Here is a 23646-nt window from a genome sequence, read left to right on the forward strand (position 1 = left end):
TGACCTGAATGTGATCACTGTATTGTGTACTCGAGAGCTAGCTGGGTGGTGTTACTAATAGATTAGGTTTAGTGAGGTGTGTTCTTCATTTTATTTGTTTCTTCATTTTAATGAAATGTATAAAAGGGATATTGAGTCATGTCTTTCAATAAGCTACATGGGCGAGAATCGTGGAGTATCTGGGTGGAGGTCAGCTGGTGTAACTCGGAGCCTTATCAGCTCCCTCTACATTAACCCTTTGGTTCTCATATGGGAGCAGCTGGGGGAGGGGGCACCCATCTCAGCTCTGGCTGCATCCTAGGGGGCTCAGAGCATCACAAAGGAAAATGAGCTCCCCTGTGCAGGCTTTCAGGAGCATGGAGTGGGGGTAGGGGAGGTGGGTCAGGGCAGTGCGTCTCCCTGATGAGAGATTGATGGAAGGGTGGGGTATCTCTAAATATGTAGTGGTGGTGGATTTCTCTGCTGTCACTATCATGGCCAGACCCTGCCGCCACACCGGTCTGGCTTTCCCTGGGCTTGTGTCTGATCAGGCCGAGGTGAGGTTGGGGGTCTGGTTTGAAAGGTTATAAATGGAGGTGAAAGGGGCCAAGGAAGCCAGAAATGTACTGGGATGGTTCCGTCTTGCTTGGCCCCTGTCCCCAGCATCCGGCCTGGTTGGGGAGAGGAGGGGGCGGACTGCCACTGCCTCCTCCCATCCGGGCTCTCTCGCAAGCAGCTTCTGCTGTGCAACCTGGAGTTAGGGTTGCCAGGCGTTCGGTTTTTCACTGGAACGCTTGGACAAAAAGGAACCCTGGTGGCTCCGGTCAGCACCGCTGACTGAGCTGTTAAAAGTCTGGTCAACGGTGCAGCCGGGCTAAAGCAGGCTCCCTGCCTGCCCTGGCTCTGCACGGATCCCGGTAGCAGCCAGCATGTTCCGCCTGGCCGCGCCTCTGCCTAGGGGCCGGACATGCCGGCTACTTCTGGGAGCTGCGCTGCCACCCAGGAGCCGCCTGAGGTAAGCGCCGACCAGCTGCAGCCACACCTTGAACATCCTGTCACAGATCGAAACCCCCTTCAACACCAAAACTCCCTCCCAGAGCCTGCACCCCAACACCCTGCCCCTTCCCTGAGTCCCCTCCCAGAGCCCACACCCCATCCCACACCCCAACCCCCTACCCCAGGCCTGAGCCCCCTCCCACACCCCAATCCCCAACCCAACCCGGAGCCACCTTCCACAGCCCCTCCCGCATTCCGAATCCCTTGGCTCCAGCCCAGAGTCCCCTCCTGTACCCCAAACACCTCATCCCCGGCCCCACCCCAGAGCCCTCACTCCCAGCTGGAGTCCTCACCCCCTCCTGCACCCCAACATCCGGCTGCAGCCCAGAGCCCCCTCCCACACCCACAACCCCTCATTTCTGGCCACATCCCGTACCCCCAGCCCAGTGAAAGTGAGTTAGGGTGGGGGAGAGCGAGCGACTGAAGGAGGGGGGACTGAAGTGAGTGGGCGCGGGGCCTCAGGGAAGGGGGCGGGGTGGGGTGGGCCAAGGGTGTTCAGTTTTGTGCAATTAGAAAGTTGGCAACCCTACGCTGAGTGGCCACCCTCAGCCAGCATGAGAAGCGGCTCTGTCTTGCCCCCTTCCCCTGCTGAGGTGCCCGTGAGGCTGCTGGAGCTCCGAGCAGACACTGTGGTGCTCTGAGTCTCCCGGGGGCAGGGCCAGCCCAGAGACGTGTTCCCAGCTCCTGTGGCCCCAGCCCCCCACCAGTCCTTCCTGGCAGAAGGCCCCAGGATTGGCTGCCCTGGCCAGGGATGTGGGGCTGGAAGGTTCCTTCCAGAAGCAACATGTGGGGCAGTCATGTGTCCTCCCCCCCACACATTTACATTGTGCCCCTCCAGTATCAGGAGGTACGAGTCATCTCTGCTGGGAGGGGTAGCTTGTACCCCACTGTAACATTATTTGGAAGGGGGTGTCCTGACTCCCTGGCAGACGACCGCTCTCCCTCCCCCGCCACTGGAGGAAGGGGAAACCCTTTACCCATGTTTTCAGCTCCCTTCCTTCCTCAGCTGCAGGAGATCTCTAGGCTGTGTTAAAAACACTGCGTGGCAGTTCTGGCCAGCGGGTGGTTGGAGCTGGCCGTGCTGGCTGCAGAGTCCTGCTGTAACCTCACTGTCACCGTTCAGGGCAACTGCACCTGGATTCCCCCACCGTGGTCACCCAGCAACACCCTCCCTTAGACTTCCCAGCCATCACCTCTTGGGTAGACACACGTGTCTCTCCCTCTCCTGAACAGCGTATTTCCAGGATATACCAACCCTGTTTACAATGTAATATCCCTCAGCAAGTCCTAAACAGCCAGCGCATGTCCTTTGCTGTTTCTGCAGTGACTAAGAGCAGATTCACTGCCAACAGTGATACCCACCCAGTTCTTTGGTGCAATCACGTTTATTTGTCAGGGGAAAGCATTGCCCAGAAAACATTAAAAACAAGGAAAGAACCGGAGATCACCCGAATTCCAGCAAGGGCTCTGGTTGGGGATTTGTCCTTCAAACCCCACCACAGCTTTTTCTGTCATCACAACAGCCTTTGCTCAGAACAAGCCCCCACCTCATTAATCTGTAAATCTCTCCTTTATGGGGTTTGGGGTTCTGTGATCTGGGAATGGAATCACAGGGTCACCAAAGCACAAACCTGTCCGGGGGAGGGGGGGTCAAACGGAACATTCTGCCCCAGCCTGACTCTGGTTCCCCCAATCCCATGAGGTTTGCCTGCACAGGTTCAAATCCTGCTCACAGCAAAGGGCCAAGCACCAGTCCCATGGACGGGCAGTGGGGGTTTGTGCTCCTAGTTCACCTTGGTGCATCTCAGGATCCAACCTCCTGAGCTTCTCCGGATGATGCTCAATGACGAAGGAGAAGGGGGGAGGGGGATCCCAGAGAGAAAGACCCACATCAGTAGGGTTACCATACGTCCGGATTTTCCCGGACATGTCCGGCTTTTTGGACTCCAAATCCCTGTCCGGGGGGAAATCCCAAAAAGCCGGACATGTCCGGGAAAATCGGACATCTGGCCGGGGGCTCGGGGGCCTGGCCGGCGGTGCCGGGCCGGGGGCTCGGCCGGCGGTGCTCGGGGGGGCCCGGGGCCGGGCGGCTCGGCCGGCGGCTCGGGTGCCGGGCCGGGGGCTCGGCCGGCGGTGCTCGGGGGGGGGCCCGGGGCCGGGCGGCTCGGCCGGCGGCTCGGGTGTCGGGTGCCGGGCCGGGCGGCTCGGCCGGCGGTGCTCGGGGGGGGGGCCCGGGGCCGGGCGGCTCGGCCGGCGGTGCTCGGGGGGGGGGGGCCCGGGCGGCTCGGCCGGCGGTGCTCGGGGGGGGGGGCCCGGGGCCGGGCGGCTCGGCCGGCGGTGCTCGGGGGGGGGGGCCCGGGGCCGGGCGCCTCGGCCGGCGGTGCTCGGGGGGGGGGGGCCCGGGCGGCTCGGCCGGCGGTGCTCGGGGGGGGGGGCCCGGGGCCGGGCGGCTCGGCCGGCGGTGCTGGGGGGGGGCCCGGGGCCGGGCGGCTCGGCCGGCGGTGCTGGGGGGGGGGCCCGGGGCCGGGCGGCTCAGCCGGCGGCTCGGGTGCCGGGTGCCGGGCCGGGGGCTCGGCCAGCGGTGCTGGGGGGGCCCGGTGCCGGACCGGGCCGGGGGGCTCGGCCGGCGGCTCGGGTGCCGGGCCGGGTGCCGGCGGTGCTCGGGGGGGCCCGGTGCCGGGCCGGGCCGGGGGGCTCGGCCGGCGGCTTGTGTGCCGGGTGCCGGGCCGGGGGCTCGGCCAGCGGTGCTGGGGGGGGCCCGGTGCCGGGCCGGGCCGGGGGGCTCGGCCGGCGGCTCGGGTGCTGGGCCGGGTGCCGGCGGTGCTCGGGGGGGCCCGGTGCCGGGCCGGGCCGGGGGGCTCGGCCGGCGGCTCGTGTGCCGGGTGCCGGGCCGGGCGCCGGCGGTGCTCGGGGGGGCCAGGTGCCGGGCCCGGAGCTCGGCCGGTGGTGCCGGGCCGGGCCGGGGGCTCGGGGGACGGGCTGGGGACCTGCGGTGCCGGGGGTGGGCCGCGCCTCCCCCCCCCCACACACACACTCCCCCCCTCACACACACACACCCCCTTACCTGCTTCAGGCTTCCCGCGACTCAAATGTTCGCGGGAAGCAGGGGAGGGGGCGGAGACTTTGGGGAGGGGGCGGGGTTGGGGCGGGGCTGGGGGCGGGGCTGGGGCCCCTTTAAAGTGTCCTCCTTTTGGAGGCACTAAATATGGTAACCCTACACATCAGCACAGACTGAACAGTGAGGAAATGGGGTGGGGGAAGCAGGCAGAGGTTACAGAGAAGCCTATTTAACCACAACAGGGACACTGTCTCTTAAAGGAGGGAGGAGGCAAGGTCAGCATGTTTAGGATGATGATGGTGGAGAGAAAAAAGGCTGGATTCGATGCAAGATGAGACCAAAGGAGGGGAAGGTGAATGGCAGTTTCATACAGGACCATGGTGCTCTGACACCCCAGTTCTGGGCACCCTGGACAGTCCTAGCTAGAGAGAACAGGCAAACAGGGACCCATCCCCCTGCAATGAACCTTTCCTGGCAGAAGGCCCCAGGGAGCACTATGAGTTGTATTGGGAGTGGGGGGCCCTCGGGACAGAGGGCAGCTGAAGTCCCTCAGATGTAGGTGAACTAGGCACTGCAGAATGAAAGAGCTTCACCCCCCCTCACAGCTGGGACCGAGGGGCAGCAACAGCTGTTAGGGTCTGTGACCAGGATTGGGGAAAAGACAAGCAGATGGACCAGATTCCCAGCTGATGTTAATCGTCCTGTCTCCATTGGAGTAAATGGGCCAGAACCTCAGCCAGTGTAAACTTCTTTTACTCCAATGGCGACAACTTCTCTATTTTTGTCATGTCCCATTTAACCAGCTAATTTTCCTTTTTGTCATCTCGGTGGTATTGACTCCCCAGCGTTCTCTATCTCACCCCTCCCACACAGCAAAGGGTCGTGTAGAGAAAAGGGGCCTGGGAGGGGGAAGAAATCTGCTCACTTCTTCCTGGGACATCATTGGATTTTCTTGTCTTTCTCCCTTTTATCCCATCCTATCTCCTAGAACTGGAAGGGACCTTGAAAGGTCATCGAGTCCAGCCCCCTGCCTTCACTAGCAGGACCAAGTACTGATTTTGCCCCAGATCCCTAAGTGGCCCCCTCAAGGATTGAACTCACAACCCTGGGTTTAGCAGTCCAATGCTCAAACCACTGAGCTATCCCTCCCCCAGCTTGCAGTGAGCAGAGCGCCCAGTCTGGCAGGGCTGGAGGCTGCACGCTCTACCTGATCCTCGTGCTCCTGGAGGCAGGAGAGGGCCTGGGACACCCTGCCAGCTCTGGCAAAGAGTGGGGAAGGGCAGGGCTGCAGCACACCACGTCCCCCACCAGGACAGTAAAGAAATTGGGGGGAATAAAGCCCCTGGGGTGTTGGTGTCTGGGCTGGGGGTTGCCCCATGGCTGAGCTCTGGGGGGAGAATGGTGCTGGTGTCTGGCAGCTGTCCTGCAGCCGGGCTCTGCCGGGAAGGGGGCTTGTGTCTGGGGGCTGCTCTAAAGCTGGGCTCTGGGGGGATGGGAGTGCAGGTGTCTGGGCTCTGGGGGCCCCACACAGCCCCCTCCAGCATCCCCCATCTGGAATTGGGTTGTTGTAGGAGTTTCGTTAACTCTCTTCTCCTCGGGGAATCATTTTTGCTGTTGTCTGTATTGTTGACATATTTGTTGACAGGTATTTTGAATAATTGAAACTGGAGTTATATTATGTTACTTTGACAAATAAAACATACAAAATTTTAAAATATTGTGTGCAGAATTTTTAATTTTTTGGTGCAGAATTCCCCAAGAAGTAATTAAAGGGCAAAAACCATCATTAATGAGGAGTTAAGTGCCTGGTGGGATGTTGTCTGCCTGGAGAACCTCAACTTCAGCAAAACTCACACGCCTGAAAAATAGGAAACTAAGAGTTAAGGTTGCCCACACAACCTTAACTCTGCCCTCTTTCAGTCATTCCCCAATGTTCCCCCAAAACACAAACACATCTTCAGTCTGCCAACACCACAACGGCTGAAAGGCACAATCTCTTCCCCTCCATTTACAACCCTTCGACCCAGACCCCCAACTTCAGCTGATCCTGACCAGACGGGTGTGCTGGCTGGTCCTGGTCATGACAGTGACAGCAGAGAAATCCACCGCCATCTCACCCCTACTTAGAGATACCCCACCCTTCCACCAACTCCGTACTCTTAAAAGCCTGCGTAGGGGAGCTCATTTTCCCTTGCGATGCTCTGAGCTCCCTAGGATGCAGTGGGAGCTGAGATGGATTCCCACCCCTCTCTCCCCACAGCTGCTCTCATGCGAGAACCAAAGGGTTACTACAGAGGGAGCTGATAAGGCTCCAACTTGGACTGGCTGATCTCCATCCAGATGCTCCACGGTTCTGACCCATGTAGCTTATTGAAAGACATGACTCGCTATCTCTGTTAATTTTAATGAAATGTATAAAACAAATAAAATGAAGAACACGGCTCACTAAATCTAAACTATTCTTAACACCACTCAACTATCTCTATATAAGTCACTTTCAGTTTCATATAAAATTAAATTCCAGAGCAGGTTCCCATCGGATGAATCAAAAACCAGGAGAGCAGATTCCCCCGTCACTTTCTCCTCTGATCCATTCAAACCGGCTTCACTCAACAGCACTTCATTATTATGGAATCGTGTTATTTACAAAAAAAGAAAATTAGCATCATCATAATAGGAGAAAACTGCCGAGTTTCTCGTGTGCAAACGATCCCAGATCAGCAGGAAAATGTCCAGAAGTGGCTTTGTCAATAGACAGAAACTGGGATTTAAACTCGGAATGTTCGCACTGTGTTTGGGATCCACGGAAATTCCCCATCCAGGTCTGTGACACTTTCATCTCCAGCCCTAATGAGTCGGATTTAGGATAAATTTGCTATGAAGTGCAGACACTCTTTGGGAGGTGGAGGGGTAAAACAGAGGTGGATAAACTCCATTGTGGCTCAGACAGACGTCTGCGCTGCTGGAGTGAGCGGGCCTAGTGATGGTGATGGGGAAGGAGGGAATCCCTCCGACTCACCCCATTTCCTTCTGGTGTCGCAGAGGCTGAAATGATACATTTGTCCCACTCCTGCTCCTCCTCTTTGTTATATTGAAATAGATTTTCAATAAGGGAAATGGCAAAAAGAAAAATACCTGCTGCCCAGCACAACCTGGACCAGCGTGAGAACAACAGGGGATGAGACAATCTGTCGCCAAAGGGGGAAACTTGGCGACTCTAACAATTGCTCTGCTAGTGTGGTGAGAGTATAAATGTGATGCTCAAGGCTTGTCTCGAGTATGAAAGTGTTGATTAGGACAGGTCAAAGGGGAAGGTGCTAGCTAACCCCAACCCCTGTGCCCGTCAGCACTGCACATCTAGCAGGGTGTTTACATTAGGGTAGCTACCTCCAGCAGGCTGGAAAATCCTAGAGGAGGCAAAGCCCAGGTCAATTTTAGATTTCCCCCACCTGAGGTCACCCTTATGAACCCCACTTGAGGCTGATGGACACTCCTGGCCGTAGGGACACACACGCCCATGACCCACAGGACAAAGGAGTTGGTAGAAAGGACCACAGGATTCACTCCAGAGAAGGGTGACCTGCAAAACAAAAAGCAGGCAACTCACCTGGGGGAGCTGAGAGAACAGGATGACGCAAATGGTGCAAACAGCCCTAAAAAGTCCCTGTGTGGGAATTAGCAAATGGCTTTAAAACAATCTTTTCTCTGCCCTGCACAAAGTGTTTATGGTGTGTCTCTATCCTGTGACATCGCTGATGTCTATTAAGGTGTGAGCTCCAGATGAAACTTTTCCCGCATTCACAGGCTGCTCTCGTGGGTGGATCCTCTGATGATTAATAAGGTCCGATTTAAAAGTGAAGCTTTTCCCGCACTCAAAGCATTCATATGGTCTCTCTCCCGTGTGGATCCCCTGATGTCTAATAAGGGATGAACTCTCAGTGAAGTTTTTCCCGCACTCACAGCACTCATAGGGTTTCTCTCCTGTGTGAATCCTCTGATGTTTAATAAGGCCCGAACTCTGAGTGAACTTTTTCCCGCACTCAGAGCATGTGTAGGGGCGCTCTCCTGTGTGGATTCTCTGGTGATTAATAAGGCCTGAGCGCTGAGTGAACCTTTTCCCGCACTCACAGCACTCATAGGGTCTCTCTCCTGTGTGGCCTGTCTGATGTTTAATAACGTTTGATTTCTCACTGAACTGTTTTCCCCACTCAGAGCATGTATAGGGTCGCTCTCCCGTGTGGATTCTCTGGTGATTAATAAGGCCTGAGCTCTGAGTGAACTTTTTCCCACACTCACAGCATTCGTAGGGACTCTGCTCTGCGTGGCCTCTCTGATGTGTGCTAAGGTTTGATTTCTGACTGAACTGTCTCCCGCACTCACAGCATGCATAGGGGCGCTCTCCCGTGTGGACCCTCTGATGTTTATTAACGTCTGATTTGAAAGCGAAGCTTTTCCCGCACTCACAGCATTTATACGGTCTCTCTCCTGTGTGAATCCTCTGATGTCTAATAAGGGATGAGCTCCGAGTGAAGCTTTTCCCGCATTCACAGCACTCATAGGGTCTTTCTCTTGTGTGGCTTGTCTGATGTGTAATAAGGTTTGATTTCTCACTGAACTGTTTCCCGCACTCACAACATTCATAGGGTTTCTCTCCCGTGTGGCTTGTCTGATGTTTGATAAATTTTGATTTCTCAATGAATTGTTTCCCGCACTCAGAGCATTCGTAGGGGCGCTCTCCTGTGTGGATCTTCTCATGTTTAAAGAGGGCTGAGCTCTGAGCGAATGTTTGCCCGCACTCACAGCATGTATAGGGGCGCTCTCCTGTGTGCATTCTCTGATGATTAATAAGGACTGAGCTCTGAGTGAACTTTTTCCCACACTCACAGCACTCATACGGTCTGTCTCCTGTGTGGATTCTCTGATGTCTAGTAAGGGTAGAGCTCCGAGTGAAGCTTTTCCCACACTCACTGCACTCATAGGGTCGCTCTCTTGTGTGGCTTGTCTGATGTGTAATAAGGTTTGATTTCTCACTGAACTGTTTCCCGCACTCACAGCATTTGTAGGGTCGCTCTCCCGTGTGGATCCGCTGATGTCTAATGAGGGTGGAAATCAGAGTGAAGTGTTTCCCACACTCAGTGCATGTGTTTTTTCTCTCTTCTGTGGGTATTCTCTGCTGGGCTGTGATTTCCTTGGAGTCCTGGTGAGTCCCCTGACAATTAATGGATTTGCCCACTTTCTCCCTGGGCTGGATTCCCTGCTGCCTCTCTGGCCTGTCCTGACTCTCACAGGTTTTCCCCTTCACATGACGCCTGGACACCTTCCCTTGGGATCCTTGTGACAATCCCCCATGTGCTTCCACTTGCTCAGCAACTTCCTGCTCAGGATTCTGCTCGTTCTCACTCACCATCCCAGCACCTGCTAGGAGAGAGAGAGAAACGTCAGAAACAGGGGTGGAAAAGAAGGAAACAAACTGAAATTAGAGCTGGAGAGACAGGAAAAAACCCTTGGTAGTGAATTCTCCTAAACTTTTCTCCACAGCAGCGAGAAGAGGGGATGTGGAGGCAGAATTGTATCTGTCAGGTAGGGAGCTGCTGCCAGCTGTCAGTGAGGATGGGTAGGAAACCATGAGCGATAGCTGCCCATAGGGTACAAGCCCTCCTGGGGATCCTCCTGAACTCAGAGAGCTCCCAAGGCCTTTTTAGGGAGTCCCAGCTCCTTCCTTCAGGCACGGAGCATTTTTGAACAGGTTTAAGGATCCCTCACCTGTGTAGGCAGCTCTTGGGATCTCTCCTTCCTCAGAGCCCTGGAGATCCAGGACCCACGGCTCCTCCCTTCGTTCTGGTTGGGAGATCACATCAGGTTTGGGAACAGGAAACCCTGCTGAGGGGATAGAAAACAAGGGAGATCAGGGGAGTTCATGGGACATTTCTCACAAAGAAGCGTCTATTGGTTTTAACCCAGCCCATTGTAAAGCAGTAAAACGCTTGGAGCAGCTTCCCAGGTGCTCTAAGGAGCAGGACACTCTGTGTATGAGGCATTTAACTATCCCCATCTCTGCTGGGAACACACACAGCCAGACACTCCCGTGACATTGAGACAGAAAGGTTTAGCAACTAGCAGGCTAAATTACCCAAATTCAACCTTTAAAGTCATATTAGAAAAGTATGTAATTAGGTAATTAGGGCTATTCCTTATAAATAGCTAACGTAGCCATGTCCCATAAATGAGAGCTCTGAAATGCAAACCAGTATTTTGAGAGAATTAGAGGTAATACTAATTCTATGTGTTTACTTATGACTTGTTAGATGTTAACCATGTAAACAGACGGTTCCTGTCTGTCACTATATCTACTGAATCATAGATCAAAAGGGAATATTAACATTTAGATGAAACTTGGGTGTAATAATGTCATTGTCTATATTTCTCTTTGAAGTTTGTAGTAAACTGTCTATGACAGTGGTGGGCAACCTGCAGCTCATCAGGGTAAACTGCTGGAGGGCCGTCAAACAGTTTGTTTACATTTGCATGACAGCTCCCAGTGGCTGCGGTTCACTGTTTCCGGCCAATGGTAACTGCGGGCTGCCGCTTCCCACAGCTCCCATTGGCCGGGAATGGCAAACCGTGGAAACTGGGAGCTGTGGACTGCCATGCAAATGTAAACAAACTGTCTTGTCGTCCACCAGTGATTTACCCTGACAGGCCACATGCGGCCCGCAGGCCACAGGTTGCCCACCGCTGGTCTTTGAACTGCTCAATGGAGAATTACCTTAGGCTGATTAATGCAATTAGTTACCTGTGTATGCATAGGAAATAGGGGGTTTTATTTCAAGCCACAATGCTGCACCCAAGGAATGCGAGCTGTCAAGAGGCGGCCAGAGAGCTATAAAAAGAACTCCTGGGCCCTGATCCTGTTACCTCAGATCTGCTTAAGCTTTGCCAGAGGAAGTTCGAGTCGCAGGGCTGAGGTTCCCTGCTCCAGTCTGGGTCACCCCAATATTGGGCATTGGACTATGACCAATTCCACTAATTCTGAAAGAACTATTTACACCATGCGTCTGACGAAGTGAGTATTCACCCATGAAAGCTTATGCTCCAATACATCTGTTAGTCTATAACAGGGATCTCAAACACGCGGCCCGCGGAGCTCTTCCCTGTGGCCCACCAAGCTCTCCGCGCCCCTCCTGCCGAGTTATTTTATGTGGCAGCTAAACTCCCTGCTTGCTGCTCCCCAATGTTTGGGGCCAGGTCTCTCCCCCGGCCCCGCCTGCCAGCCCCACACACCTTCCCCAAGTGTCCCCCGGGCTCATTTGCTGCCCCCTCACTGCCCCACTCCGCTCTGCTGGCTTCTGGCATCACCTGCTGCCACAGGGTCCTAGTGCCCCCCTCCACTAGGGCCAGGGCAGGCTGCCCTTCCACCCTAGTCCTGAGCCTCTCCAATGCCCCGGGCCTCTCCAATGCCCCAAACCCCTCATCCCCAGCCCCACAGCCCACCCCCTCCTATCCCCAAACTCCATCCCAGAGCCTGCACCCCAGACCCCCTCCCCCACCCAAACTCCCTCCCAGAGCCTTAGGCAGGTAGGGGTGGAGGGCAGGTTCTGGGCACCACCAAAATTTCTACAAACCTGCCACCCCGGAAGAGGCAGAGCAGGGGTGGAGTGGTGGTGCAGCCCAGTGCAGTGGGGGGGCTTTAACAGAAGTAAATCTAACTAAGTGTGTGTTTTGTCCTTTGAGTGAGGTGCATTACTGTTGGTGGCACTTAGCACTTTCCGGGAGGGAGGAGGAGCAGGGAGTCGCGCACTCAGGGGAGGAGGTGGAGAAGAGACAGGGCAGGGGTGGGGCCTCATGGAAGGGGTGGAGTGGGGGTGGGGCCGGAGGCAGTGAAGGGGGGTGTCAGTGATGCGGCCCTCGGGCCAATGCACTAGTCCTCATGTGGCCCTCATGTTCATTTGAGTTTGAGACCCCTGGTCTATAAGGTGCCACAGGACTCTTTGTTTCTATTTACACCTTTGAAGCTCACCATCTGTACTATGAAACTGACTTAAGAACTCGACTCTCATCTGCATGGATCACAGTCTTTTAACCAATACTCACTCTCTCTTCTTTTTCATAAATCTTAGTTTAGTTAATAAGAATTGGCAGTAAGCATGGATTTGGGTAAGATCTGAACTATTCACTGACCTGGTGGGTAATGTGTCTGAACCTTTGGGATTAGTAGAACTTTTTATATGATGAACAAGATTTTCAGTAATCCTAATCCTATTTAACTTGGCTGTCTGGGTGGGAGCGCAAGGCTGCATTGTTCCAAAGGAACTGTGTTACTAAATTCTGGATAAGCAGGAAGGTAGTGTAGAAGCTATTTTGTTGCTGAATTGGTGAATCTCATTATTAGAAATAACCACCAGTTTTGGGGATCGTCTGCCCCATTCGTTGCAGTTTGCCCTGACTGAGCAATGTCAGGGTGACCCCACTCCACCGCCCGGGTCACAGCTCCTCTTCAAAGGGGCTCCCAAAACACAGACACAGTAACCCCATGCCCCAGAAAGTTAAGGCTCCGGCCAGAGGGGAAGTCACCTTGGACCTGCTCCTTAATCACAGAGAGACACCCAGACACAATGAGAGTTGTAGGAAGGCTGGGACCAGTGAGCATGGACTGGTGGGAATCAGCGCAGTAAGGGATAGGACAGACCGGGGATGTAGACATTATTACAGCAATGGAAAGGGGTCTCCCATTGGCATAGGTCATGCACCTCCCCGAGAGGCAATAGCTAGGTTGATGGAAGCATTATTTTCTGTTTAAAGATCAATTTTTCTAACTACACTAAAAGCCACATTTATTCGAATTGTCTTGATATTTTCTGGGATTTATGGGCATTCCAGGAAGGGTTATTGGTCCAAATATGGAGTGATTTGATCACAAGGTTCCTGAGAAACAGCCCTGCCACCAGAGGCAGCTTTTTACAAAATCATCTTGCTCATTTAACATTCAGCTGGGGTTGAAACTATAGTTCTTCTTGTTCCCTGACAGATCTCAGTCACTTGACTTTTTCAGTCCTGGTTTCCTAAAGAGGCAGTGGGTGCTACGTACTAACTGAGATAAATGCCAATACCTGTAGAATTTGGAATTTCAGAGCAGCACAAGCCAAACTGGTGAGTCCCGGACACTGAAATGCAGACGTGCTGCAAGACTAAGTTCCTGTTAACTGCTAGAGGGTTTTCTGCAATCTGCTGTCACAGTAAAGGGTTGGCTCAATGGGATGTGCTGTGGCCATTGAATCTGAACCACACCTGAGCCCTCCCTCTGGTAGCTTTCAGTCAATGTGTGTTGTGCATTTTTCTTCTATTCTGCTGAAATTCCACTTGGAAGCTTTGCCCTCTGATTCCAACATGTTTGCATCAAGCGTAGTATTTTAAAATGCCCCAATATCCACATACAGACTTTTGCTCGGTCTGCACTTAAAGTTTTTCCACGTAGCTCTGTAAGTTTGGGGTGTGAAAAATCACACCGCTAACGAACATAGCTAGGAGAGCAAAAGCTCTAGGGTAGAATCATAGAATATCAGGGTTGGAAGGGACCTCAGGAGGTCATCTAGTCCAACCCCCTGCTCAAAGCAGGACCAATCCCAAGACAGATTTTTGCCTCAAAACCCTGGGTTTAGCAGGCCAATGCTCAAACCACTGAGCTATCCCTCCCCCTGTCCCCCCGTGTTATAGTGGCAAAACAAAAACAAAAACCAACAACTATTGAATAAAATCAAGGTAATTAAATGCCCATAAACTACATTAATGTAGAGTTACGGTGGCCCAGTGCTGCCTCCTGCCCTCCCAGCATGTGATGGGAACTAAAGTTAAACCTCTGAAAAGTAGGAAATGAAGAGCTAAAGTACATGTCACAACCACAACACAACCTTAACTCTGCCCCTTCCCTATCCCTGGAGTTGGAACTCGCTTCTCGGCGTGGAAGGCTGGTGCAAAGGTTAATAAATTACAAGGGAAGTGGCAGCTTCAACATCTCAGGAAGTCTCTGAGTCAAGACTAGATGCCTTTCAAGAAGATGATTTAATCCAACACAAGGTATTCAGCTCAATTTGGCAGGAAATGGATGAAATTATCTGGCCTGTGTTATATAAGAGGTCAGACTAGATGATCTAATAGTCACATCTGGCCATAAAAACCTATACATCTACAAGAAATATAAGGAAGGACTAAGAGAGCATGCCACTGTTTGTGTTGTGTTGCACAGATCAGAATACTGGCATCCCCTCCAGCTGTGTGCACTCCATCATCTCTAGCTAGAATATGATGCTAGATGGATTACTCGGAGCAGCTTGGCAGAGCTGTGACTCTGATAGGAAGGGAGGTGCATGTGAAACTTGGGGGAACCAAGTCTGCCCCCATATCCGTGCTGAATGTTGTAGGTTGTGTCAGTGAAGGTGCACAAGGGCGTGTTCTTGTCATGGAGATTGCCAGCAGCCTGGTGGCATATGTGTAAAGAGAAGTTGTTAGACTTTGTGCTGTTCTGCTCCTGTTCCCATGGTGTTCTGTAGCAGGGGAGGGCAGAGAGCTAGTGTGCATGTCACTGGCATGCTCTGGTGATGCTGACACAGAGCAGAGTAGAGGTTGCATTGTGGGGGTGACATGAACCTTAACCCTGCATTTCCCCTTCTAAGAACCAAGGGGACGGGAATCCTTACCCAGCGAGGTCACATTCTCATAGTTCTCCTGCATGACGTCTCTGCAGAGGGCTCTCTGAGTGGGGTCCAGCAAAGCCCACTCTTCCCTGGTGAAATACCCAGCCACCTCCTCAAAGGTCACCAGCCCCTGAAAGAGCAAGAGTCCAACACTCAGTACTTGCTGCCCCACTCACAGCACCACTATTCATGGGGGAGAGGAGCCAAACAGAAGCTCTGGGTGGCTCGCAGTCAACAAGGTCCCACTCCCACTCCGCTCAGAGCATCCAGGAAACACCAGGGTGAGGAGACAAAGAGAGAGCCCCCTGTCTCTCCCAGCAGATCCATCACACACTAGCCACAGACACGCAGGAGATGGAGCCCCTAGCAGGCCCCAGGCACAGCTGCCTGGTAGGAAGCGAATGGAGAGTCAATCATTTGAGGAGAAATGGGGGAAGGATCTCCTTGGAACTGACGATCCATATGTGATACTAAGAGAGAAAAAGGGAAGAACTGGGGAGAATTTGTATCAATATGTGAGAGGGAAGTGGCACAAACGGGGAAATGACGCAAAGAATTCACCCCTGCCCCCCCCCCCCCCGGAATTTCCTGGCTGCACAGAGACAGTTCAAACCTCCCCTCCCCCACATCCCAAGGGACCCCCTCCCTGCCGGGCCCCAGTCTCTGCCACCCCAATCCCAGCGCGGCCGGGGGCAGACCCTCGCTGCAGCGGCTCCGCTCTGGCTCGGGCGGCCCCAGGCTGCTGGCAGCACATGTACAACCAGGGAGCAGATCCCCGGGGGCTGCAGCGTCTGAGCTCCCTGGGGCAGAGAGTCACTTTCCTGCCCGGCCCCAGCACGTCCCCCGGGGGCTCTCGGTCACCTGGAGTCTCTGGCTCCGGGGCTGGTTCCCCCGGGAGAACGGCCCCTCCCCGGCTGCCCTGTGCCCGATCTCCGGGCTTTGTTCTCCCCAAGTCCTGCCGCCTGCTTCCTCCAGCCCGCCCCGCTCCCAGCTGCTCCTGCCCCTTCCTGTGTGTCCTGCAGATACCAACCCGGGCTCCAGCGCTCCTGGCTGGGGCTGCGTGTGCAGGGGCCGGGCCACCCCCGGCGTGTGTGAGTCGCGGAGGCGCTGCAGGGGCTGCGGCTGGAGGCGGCGGTGCGAGGGGGGACTCGGTGCAGCTCCTTGCAGTGGGGGAAGGTGCTGCAGGGCAAGTCCCACTCCCCATCCACCAGCTCGTGGGGGGGGGGGGGGGGGAACGCGGGGAGAGTGTGTGTCTATCTTAGATGCTTAAACTGCACTGAGCATGCTCAGTAACATCTGCTGAAGCCACTGCCCTTCTCCCTACCCTTACTTGGCATCAGATTCTGCTGACTGCTTTTTACCTGGGTGATGTAAGCAGAGTCAGGATGAGCTCTACCCTGACATCTGGTGGTGAATTATGGCGAGTGTGGAAAAGAACTCCAGGGGCTGATCTTGTTTGCATAGGCACACCCACCCGCCTGGCATGAAACAACAGCAACTCAAAGTGGTTACTTTGGCTGCTATGGGATCCCCAGTTTCTCTGTTATTGGGGCAGGAAGAATAAAGTTTTGTTACCCTGATTCTGTGAATCAAGGCCAGTGGAACTGTTGTGTGACAGAAGGACTCACCATTACCTAAGTAGCACTTGCTTGACAAGGGGCATGGGTTACAAACCCCCCAGTGAATTGAGAGGTTGGTGGTAGGTATTATCTTCAATGACTAATAACTGGTGCTTCAAATTCTCTAATAAAATTTAGTGGTGTGGGCTCTTTTTGTGAGCCTGAAACACCAATTGCACTGCTTCCCTCTCTCTCTTTTGCCCCCCCTCCCCCACCCACCTGTTGAATATCAGAGCTAACTTTGATTCTATTAGGAGTCTGGTTACAAGCTGCTGAGCTGAGTTCACTTTGGGCCAATGTTGCACTAGCAGTGGGGCTCCCCTACTAAGAGCTGAAATCACTAAAGAGCCAAAGTTACTAAGGCATGATCTACACTAGGCGTTTATGTCGAAGCTAGTGCCGTTACATCGAATTAACCCTGCACCCGTCCACACCGCGAAGCTATTTAGTTCGACATAGAGGTCTCTTTAATTCGACTTCTGTACTCCTCCCTGACGAGGGGAGTAGCGCTAAATTCGACATGGCCATGTCGAATTAGGCTAGGTGTGGATGGAAATCGATGCTAATAGCTCCGGGAGCTATCCCACAGTGCACCACTCTGTTGATGCTCTGGATAGCAGTACGAGCTCGGATGCTCTGACCAGCCACACAGGAAAAGCCCCGGGAAAATTTGAATTTGAATTCCTTTTCCTGTCTGGCCAGTTTGAATCTCATTTCCTGTCTGGACATCGTGGCGAGCTCAGCAGCACTGGCAACGATGCAGAGCTCTCCAGCAGTGATGGCCGTGCAGTCTCTGAATAGAAAGAGGGCCCCAGCATGGACTGATCGGGAAGTCTTGGATCTCATCGCTGTGTGGGGTGATGAGTCCGTGCTTTCCGAGCTGCGCTCCAAGAAACGGAATGCAAAGATCTATGAGAAGATCTCTAAAGACATGTCAGAGAGAGGATACAGCCGGGATGCAACGCAGTGCCGCGTGAAAATCAAGGAGCTGAGACAAGGCTACCAGAAGACCAAAGAGGCAAACGGACGCTCCGGATCCCATCCCCAGACATCCCGTTTCTACGAGGCACTGCATTCCATCCTCGGTGCGGCCGCCACCACTACCCCACCACTGACCATGGACTCTGAGGATGGGATATTGTCCACGGCCGGTTCCTCGGACACGTTAGGGGACGGGGAAGATGAGGAAGGAGATGAGGAGGACGAGGCAGTCGGCAGCGCTCACAACGCTGATTTCCCCGACAGCCAGGATCTCTTCATCACCCTTACAGAGATCCCCTACCAACCGTCCCCAGCCGTTACCCCGGACACAGAATCTGGGGAAGGATCAGCCAGTAAGTGTTGTAAACATCTAAACATTTATTTTTAACAGAACAGGAATATTAACAATTAAAAGAATGGGTTGTGCATGATTACTTTGCCCTAGGCGCTTAACGGTTCAGTCATGGGCAGTGCAAGTTTTGAAAAAAAATCTAGCAATGTCCGGTTTTGCGTGATTGTCCTGCCCAAGCCGCTCTACTGTTTAGTCCCTGCTACTGCAGCTACAGTAAAATGCGGTCTATATGTCCGGGGATAGAGCAGAAATCCTCCTGGGACATCTCGATGAAGCTCTCCTGGAGGTAATTGGAAAGCCGTTGCATCAGGTTCCTGGGGAGAGCGGCCTTATTGGGTCCTCCGTAGTACGACACGTTGCCGCGCCACGAGACAATCAAGTACTCGGGAATCATTGCTCTGCACAGCAGGGCGGCATACGGCCCTGGTCTTTGGAGGCTTTCCCGGAGCATTCTCTCTTTCTCGCTGTCAGAGATCCTCATCAGGGTGATGTCGCTCATGGTGACCTGCTTTGAATTAGGTAGGGGAATTTTAGAGTTGGGACTGCTTGCCCGTTCCTTTACAGAACTGTAACCGCTGGTTTGCAGCCACGCGGTGGAGGCGGGAGAGGGGCAGCCTACAGGGATCGTTCCCGGGGACAGCCGCGAGGGGGTGGGACAGGGGCAGAGTTCCCGCTTGCCGGATTGCTGACAGCAGGGACTGACATTGCTTTCAATGTGAAATGAGGCCAGTGGTAATATAAAAGTTTTAAACTGCCACAAGTCTACGGCTTACCATGTCTGCCTGCAACAGAAATTCCGTTGTGCTGCCCCGCTTCTCAAATGTGCTGTGCAAGACCCCAGGCACTGAATGCGAAGGCCGAGAATTCGACCTTGTGCTGAGTGCGCATGTGATAGATGCTGTGCATGGTCTTGTTCACAGAGAAAGACTATGTTCTTTGTTCACAACTACATTTATCTTTCTGAGGAATTCACTCCCTTTTTCCCATTCCCACAGCCCCATCTGCGACTGTCTCACAACCTAGCCTGGCATCACACTCCCAGAGGCTAGCGCAGATTAGGCGTAGGAAGAAGAGGACACGGGAGGACATGTTCTCGGAGCTTATGGCCTGCTCCCGAGCCCAGGCAGCACAGCAGACCCAGTGGCGGGAGAACTTGTCCCAAATGCACCAAGCAAACATGGATCGGGAGGAGAGGTGGTGGCAGGAAGACCAGCAGGCGACTCAAACGCTGCTTGGACTACTGAGGGAGCAAACAGACACGCTCCGGCGCCTTGTGGATGTTCTGCAGGAACGGAGGCAGGAGGACAGAGCCCCGCTGCAGTCTATCTCTAACCGCCCTCCCCCGCCACCAAGTCCCATACCCACCTCACCCAAAGTCCAAAGAAGGAGAGGCGGCAGAGTCCGTGCTAACTCTCACTCCACCCCTGCAGAGAGCTCTAGTAGCAGAAGGCTCTCATTCCCCAAAATTTGACAAGTTCTTTCCTTCCCGCCTGACACAAGCCCCCGTCCAAGTTTCACCTCCCAGTTCCATGTGTAGTTGATAATAAAAAATACGTTTCTGTTGACTACTGTTTCCATCATGTTCTTTTGGAGGAGGAGGGGAAAGGGGGTTGGTAATTGGACAGGACAGTCACCTTTGGCAGGGTACATAGGCGGGGGCAGGTACAGCAGCAGGGCACATACACAGTGCAGTGAGGCAGTGACTAGTTACCCTGGTTAGTCTGGGAGGTTGTTTTCATGTTATGTGGTGGGGGGTGGGTTGCTCTGTGACTTTGTGGCGGGGGAGGGCAGTTACAGATCTTAAGCGGCGGTCCTTATGCAGGATCACAGAGCCACGCAGCAGGGGATCTGTAACCATCCTCCCCCTGCCACAAAGTCACATAGCCCCCCCATACACACAGTCCCGATCAGGAGGGGTGACAGGTTCCGTTGAAACAACCATCCCACCACAGCGGAGCCTGTCAATCCTTGAGTTTAGAAGCTTCATTTGCGTCACTACACTACACCCCCTCCCCACCACAGTCTGCGTCCCAGTTTTAAAAAATTCCCGCGAAAACAGTAGTAAAGAAAACGGTGTGCATTAACAAAGTAGAACTATTTTTATTTCGAAACGTGTGTTGGAAGGGGGGTGAAGGGGGTATGTAACTGGATAGGATAGTCAACATTAACTGGGTAAAGAAACGGGGGCAGGTTCAGCTTCTCTGTACACAAACTTTAAAGTCACAGGTTACCCTGCTCACTCAGGAACTTAGCTTTCAAAGCCTCCCGGATGCACAGCGCGTCCCGCTGGTCTCTTCTAATCGCCCGGCTGTCTGGCTGTGCGTAATCAGAAGCCAGGCTATTTTCCTCAACCTCCCACCCCGCCATAAAGGTCTCCCCCTTGCTCTCACAGAGATTGTGGAGCACACAGCAAGCTGCTATAACAATGGGGATATTGGTTTCGCTGAGATCACAGCGAGTCAGTAAGCTTCTCCATCTCCCCTTGAGACGGCCAAAAGCACACTCCACCACCATTCTGCACTTGCTCAGCCGGTAGTTGAAGAGTTCTTTTTCAGTGTCCAGGGCGCCAGTATAGGGCTTCATGAGCCAGGGCATTAGCGGGTAGGCTGGGTCCCCGAGGATGACTATAGGCATCTCCACATCCCCAACAGTTATTTTGTGGTCCGGGAAGTAAATACCTTGCTGCAGCCGTCTAAACAGACCAGAGTTCCTGAAAACACGAGCGTCATGAACCTTGCCCGGCCATCCCACGTAGATGTTGGTAAAACGTCCCCTGTGGTCCACCAGTGCTTGCAGCACCATGGAAAAGTAGCCCTTTCTGTTAATGTACTGGCTGGCCTGGTGGTCCGGTGCCAGGATAGGGATGTGAGTTCCATCTATGGCCCCACCGCAGTTTGGGAATCCCATCGCTGCGAAGCCATCTATGATCGCCTCCACGTTTCCCAGGGTCACTACCTTTGGCAGCAGTACATCAACGATTGCCTTGGCTACTTGCATCACAACAACCCCCACGGTAGATTTGCTCACCCCAAACTGGTTCGCGACTGACCGGTAGCTGTCTGGGGTTGCAAGCTTCCAGAGGGCTATGGTCACTCGCTTTTGGACAGTCAGGGCAGCTCGCAACTGGGTGTCATTGCGCTTCAGGGCAGGGGACAGCAACTCACAAAGTTCCAGGAAAGTTCCCTTCCGCATGCGAAAGTTTCGCAGCCACTGGGATTCATCCCAGACCTGCAGCACTATGCGGTCCCACCACTCAGTGCTTGTTTCCCGTGCCCAGAATCGCCGTTCCACGGCATCAACATGACCCATTGCCACCGTGATGTCCTCGGCGCTGGGTCCCGTGCTTTCTGAGAGGTCTGTGCTACTCTCAGACTTCAGGCCCTCACCGCGGTGCCGTAGCCTCCTCGCCTGACTTATCTGCATCTGCCTCAGGGAAAGGTGTATGATAAGCTGTGAGGCGTTGAGAGTGGCCACAACTGCAGCGATGGTCGCAGCGTGCTCCATGCTCGCAGTGCTGTGGCGTCCGCGCTGTCACTGACTGGAAAAGTGCGCAAACTGATTTCCCGCCGGCGCTTTCAGGGAGGGAGGGCGGGAGTGATGGACGGATGACGACAGTTACCCAAAAGCACCCTGGACACATTTTTTTACCCAGAAGGCTTTTGCGGCTACACCCAGAATTCCAATGGGCAGCGGGGACTGCGGGAACTGTGGGATAGCTGACCACAGTGCACCGCTTCGAATGTCGACGCTTTCACCGTTAGTGTGGACTCACAAAGTGGAATTACTGTCCTTAGTGTGGACACACACGTTCGACTTTGCAATATCGATTCCAAAAATTCGATTTAAGTAAAATCGAACTACTCTCGTAGTGTAGACATGGCCTAAGAGCTGAGATCGCTGAGGCTGTGTTAACTAGTGGGGAAACCTGAAGCTATATTGCCAAGCGGCTGGCGGAGCAGTTTGCAGGGCCGGCTGGAGGAGCAGCTAGCAGAGCGGAGCCTTGCGGGGATGGTTGGAGCGGTCCAAGGGACAGTTGAAGTGGAGCGGAGCCAAGCGGCTCACAGGTCGGTGAGTGGAGCAGAGCGAAGCAGCTGGCAGAGCAGAGCAGTTCGTGGGACGGCAGGAACGGCTCACGGGACAGCTGGTGGAGTGGAGCGGCTCGTGGTGAAGGCTGCGGTGGAACCCCACGGAGAGGCGGCTGGTCGGCCTCGGATCATGTAAGGTGCCCCTTAACACCCTGCGTGCCCCCCCCCCCCGCCTTTTGAACTCTGGGGCTGCACTGACCAGGAACAGAGACTTTGGGGGGTTGTTGGACTTTTGGGACTTTGGTGATTCTTGGGTTGCTGGTTTCAAGAACCAACAGGAAAGGACACGGCCCAATTTGCTGGGGTGGGTCTTCGCTCATGGTTTGGTCTATGAACTCTAGTTGTGGTGTTCAATGCTATGTCATTTACCTCATGTTACTAAACATTTTCTGCTATACCGAGGCTCTGTGCTTGCAGGAGGGGAAGTATTGCCTCTTTGAGGCGCCCAGGGGTGTGTGTAAGATTTTCCCAGGTCACTGGGTGGGGGCTCGAGCTGGTTCTGTGTCACGCTGTTGGGAAGGGACCCCTATGTACTGAACCCGGCCCTTGGTGCTATCAACTTGGCCTGGCAGAAGGGTTACAGTTAAAAAGGGGCAAATGGTGTAAATCGGACAGGGGGGTGGCCAGGGTCTGAGCAGGTGGTGGAAATTGACTGGTCGGGGAGGGGGGCGGTCAAGCAGCTGGTGGCAGGGTTAGGATAGGGACTGAAGGACAAAATCAGGGTTGGGGGGAGGAAAGAACCGGGGGTAAGCTCCCGGGGTGAGGCGCTGCCTGAGGGTGACAGAGGCAAAACCCCGGCACAGGCAGAGGGGGGAAGAGTTGTACTCCAGTGCGACACCGGTGTTTGCAATAATAGGGTGGGGGCAGGGCCGGCGCTTCCATTTAGGCGACCTGGGTGGTTGCCTAGGGCACCAAGATTTGGGGAGGCGGCATTTTGCCACCCTTGGCGGCAATTCGGCGGTGGGGGGTCCTTCCGCGCTCCGGGTCTTCGGTGGCAATTCTGCGGTGGGTCCTTCACTTGCTCCGGGACCCGCCGCCGAAGTGCCCCGAAGACCGGGAGCGCGGAAGGACCCCCCGCCTAGGGCGCCAAAAACCCTGGCGCCACTCCTGGGTGGGGGCGGAGCAGAGGAGCTTTTTTATTTCCCCTCCCACAGGACAGCACCTCTCAGCATGGACTTCCCAAGGCTGGGTTCTTAAAGGCACAGGCATCCCAATGCCTAGTCACTGCAGCTCCTCTCTGTCTGATGTCACCTACTGAGGTGCTGCAAGAGACTTGATGCAGTGAAATGTTTTACATACACCCCCTCACACTACCTTACACATCAGTTACTGCTCCTGTTAGCCCATTGAGACAGAGAGAGATTTTCACACTACAGGGGACTGAACTGTCTCTGTGCAGCCAGGAAATTCCAGGGGGAGAAGTATGTGTGGTAGGGGGCAGGGGTGGGGGGAGGGGGAGAGAGGAGGTAATTGCTTCCTTTCCCTGTCTGTGCCACTTGCCTCTCAAATACTGATACAAATTCTCTCTACTTCTTCCCCTTTTCTCTCTCAGTATCACATATAGATATAAAATCCAAGGAGATCCTTCCCCCATTTATCCTAAAATTAATGACTTTCCATTCTCTTCCTACCAGGGAGCTCTCCCTGGGCCCTGCTAGGGATTCCATCTCCTGTATCAGTCTCTGGCTAGTGGCTGTGCGAGGGATCTGCTGGGAGAGACAAGGGGCTCTCTCTTCGTCCCCCCACCCTGGTGTTTCCTGGATGCTCTGAGCGGGGTGGGGTGGGACTCTGTTGACTGCGGCAGGGCCGGCTCTAGGTTTTTTTGCCG

The 23646-nt window shown here is 54.3% G+C and overlaps 2 protein-coding genes across 2 annotated transcripts; one reads left to right on the plus strand and one right to left on the minus strand.

Annotated features, from left to right (window-relative positions):
- Positions 1-5810: 5810 nt before the first annotated feature.
- LOC135975972 (zinc finger protein 250-like) lies at positions 5811-15795 on the minus strand. Its single transcript, XM_065570161.1, has 5 exons — positions 15643-15795; positions 14785-14911; positions 9857-9973; positions 9146-9508; positions 5811-7673 (listed from the first exon to the last, which is right to left on the minus strand). The coding sequence occupies exons 2-5, from the start codon at positions 14816-14818 to the stop codon at positions 7654-7656; spliced, it is 534 nt and encodes a 177-aa protein (XP_065426233.1). The 5' UTR covers positions 14819-14911; positions 15643-15795; the 3' UTR covers positions 5811-7653.
- A 231-nt stretch (positions 15796-16026) lies between these two features.
- Positions 16027-19387, plus strand: LOC135975948 (myb/SANT-like DNA-binding domain-containing protein 1). The gene is made up of 2 exons (XM_065570097.1): positions 16027-17734; positions 18729-19387. Exons 1-2 carry the CDS (start codon positions 17158-17160, stop codon positions 19202-19204), a joined length of 1053 nt encoding a protein of 350 aa, XP_065426169.1. The 5' UTR covers positions 16027-17157; the 3' UTR covers positions 19205-19387.
- Positions 19388-23646: the final 4259 nt, after the last annotated feature.

Source organism: Chrysemys picta, chromosome 16 (assembly GCF_011386835.1).
Source record: "Chrysemys picta bellii isolate R12L10 chromosome 16, ASM1138683v2, whole genome shotgun sequence".
NCBI classification, from domain to species: domain Eukaryota; kingdom Metazoa; phylum Chordata; order Testudines; family Emydidae; genus Chrysemys; species Chrysemys picta.

Coding starts and splice junctions, on each gene's coding strand:
- LOC135975972 (XM_065570161.1), bottom strand. CDS start 14,818: ATGCAGGAGAACTATGAGAATGTGACCTCGCTGG. Junction 9,509..9,856: donor CCCAAGAGCTGCCTACACAG/GTGAGGGATCCT, acceptor CTCTCCTAGCAG/GTGCTGGGATGGTGAGTGAG. Junction 7,674..9,145: donor AGAGCGACCCTACAAATGCT/GTGAGTGCGGGA, acceptor TTTGTTTTGCAG/GTCACCCTTCTCTGGAGTGA.
- LOC135975948 (XM_065570097.1), top strand. CDS start 17,158: ATGCAGAGCTCTCCAGCAGTGATGGCCGTGCAGTCTCTGAATAGAAAG. Junction 17,735..18,728: donor ATCTGGGGAAGGATCAGCCA/GTAAGTGTTGTA, acceptor CCATTCCCACAG/CCCCATCTGCGACTGTCTCA.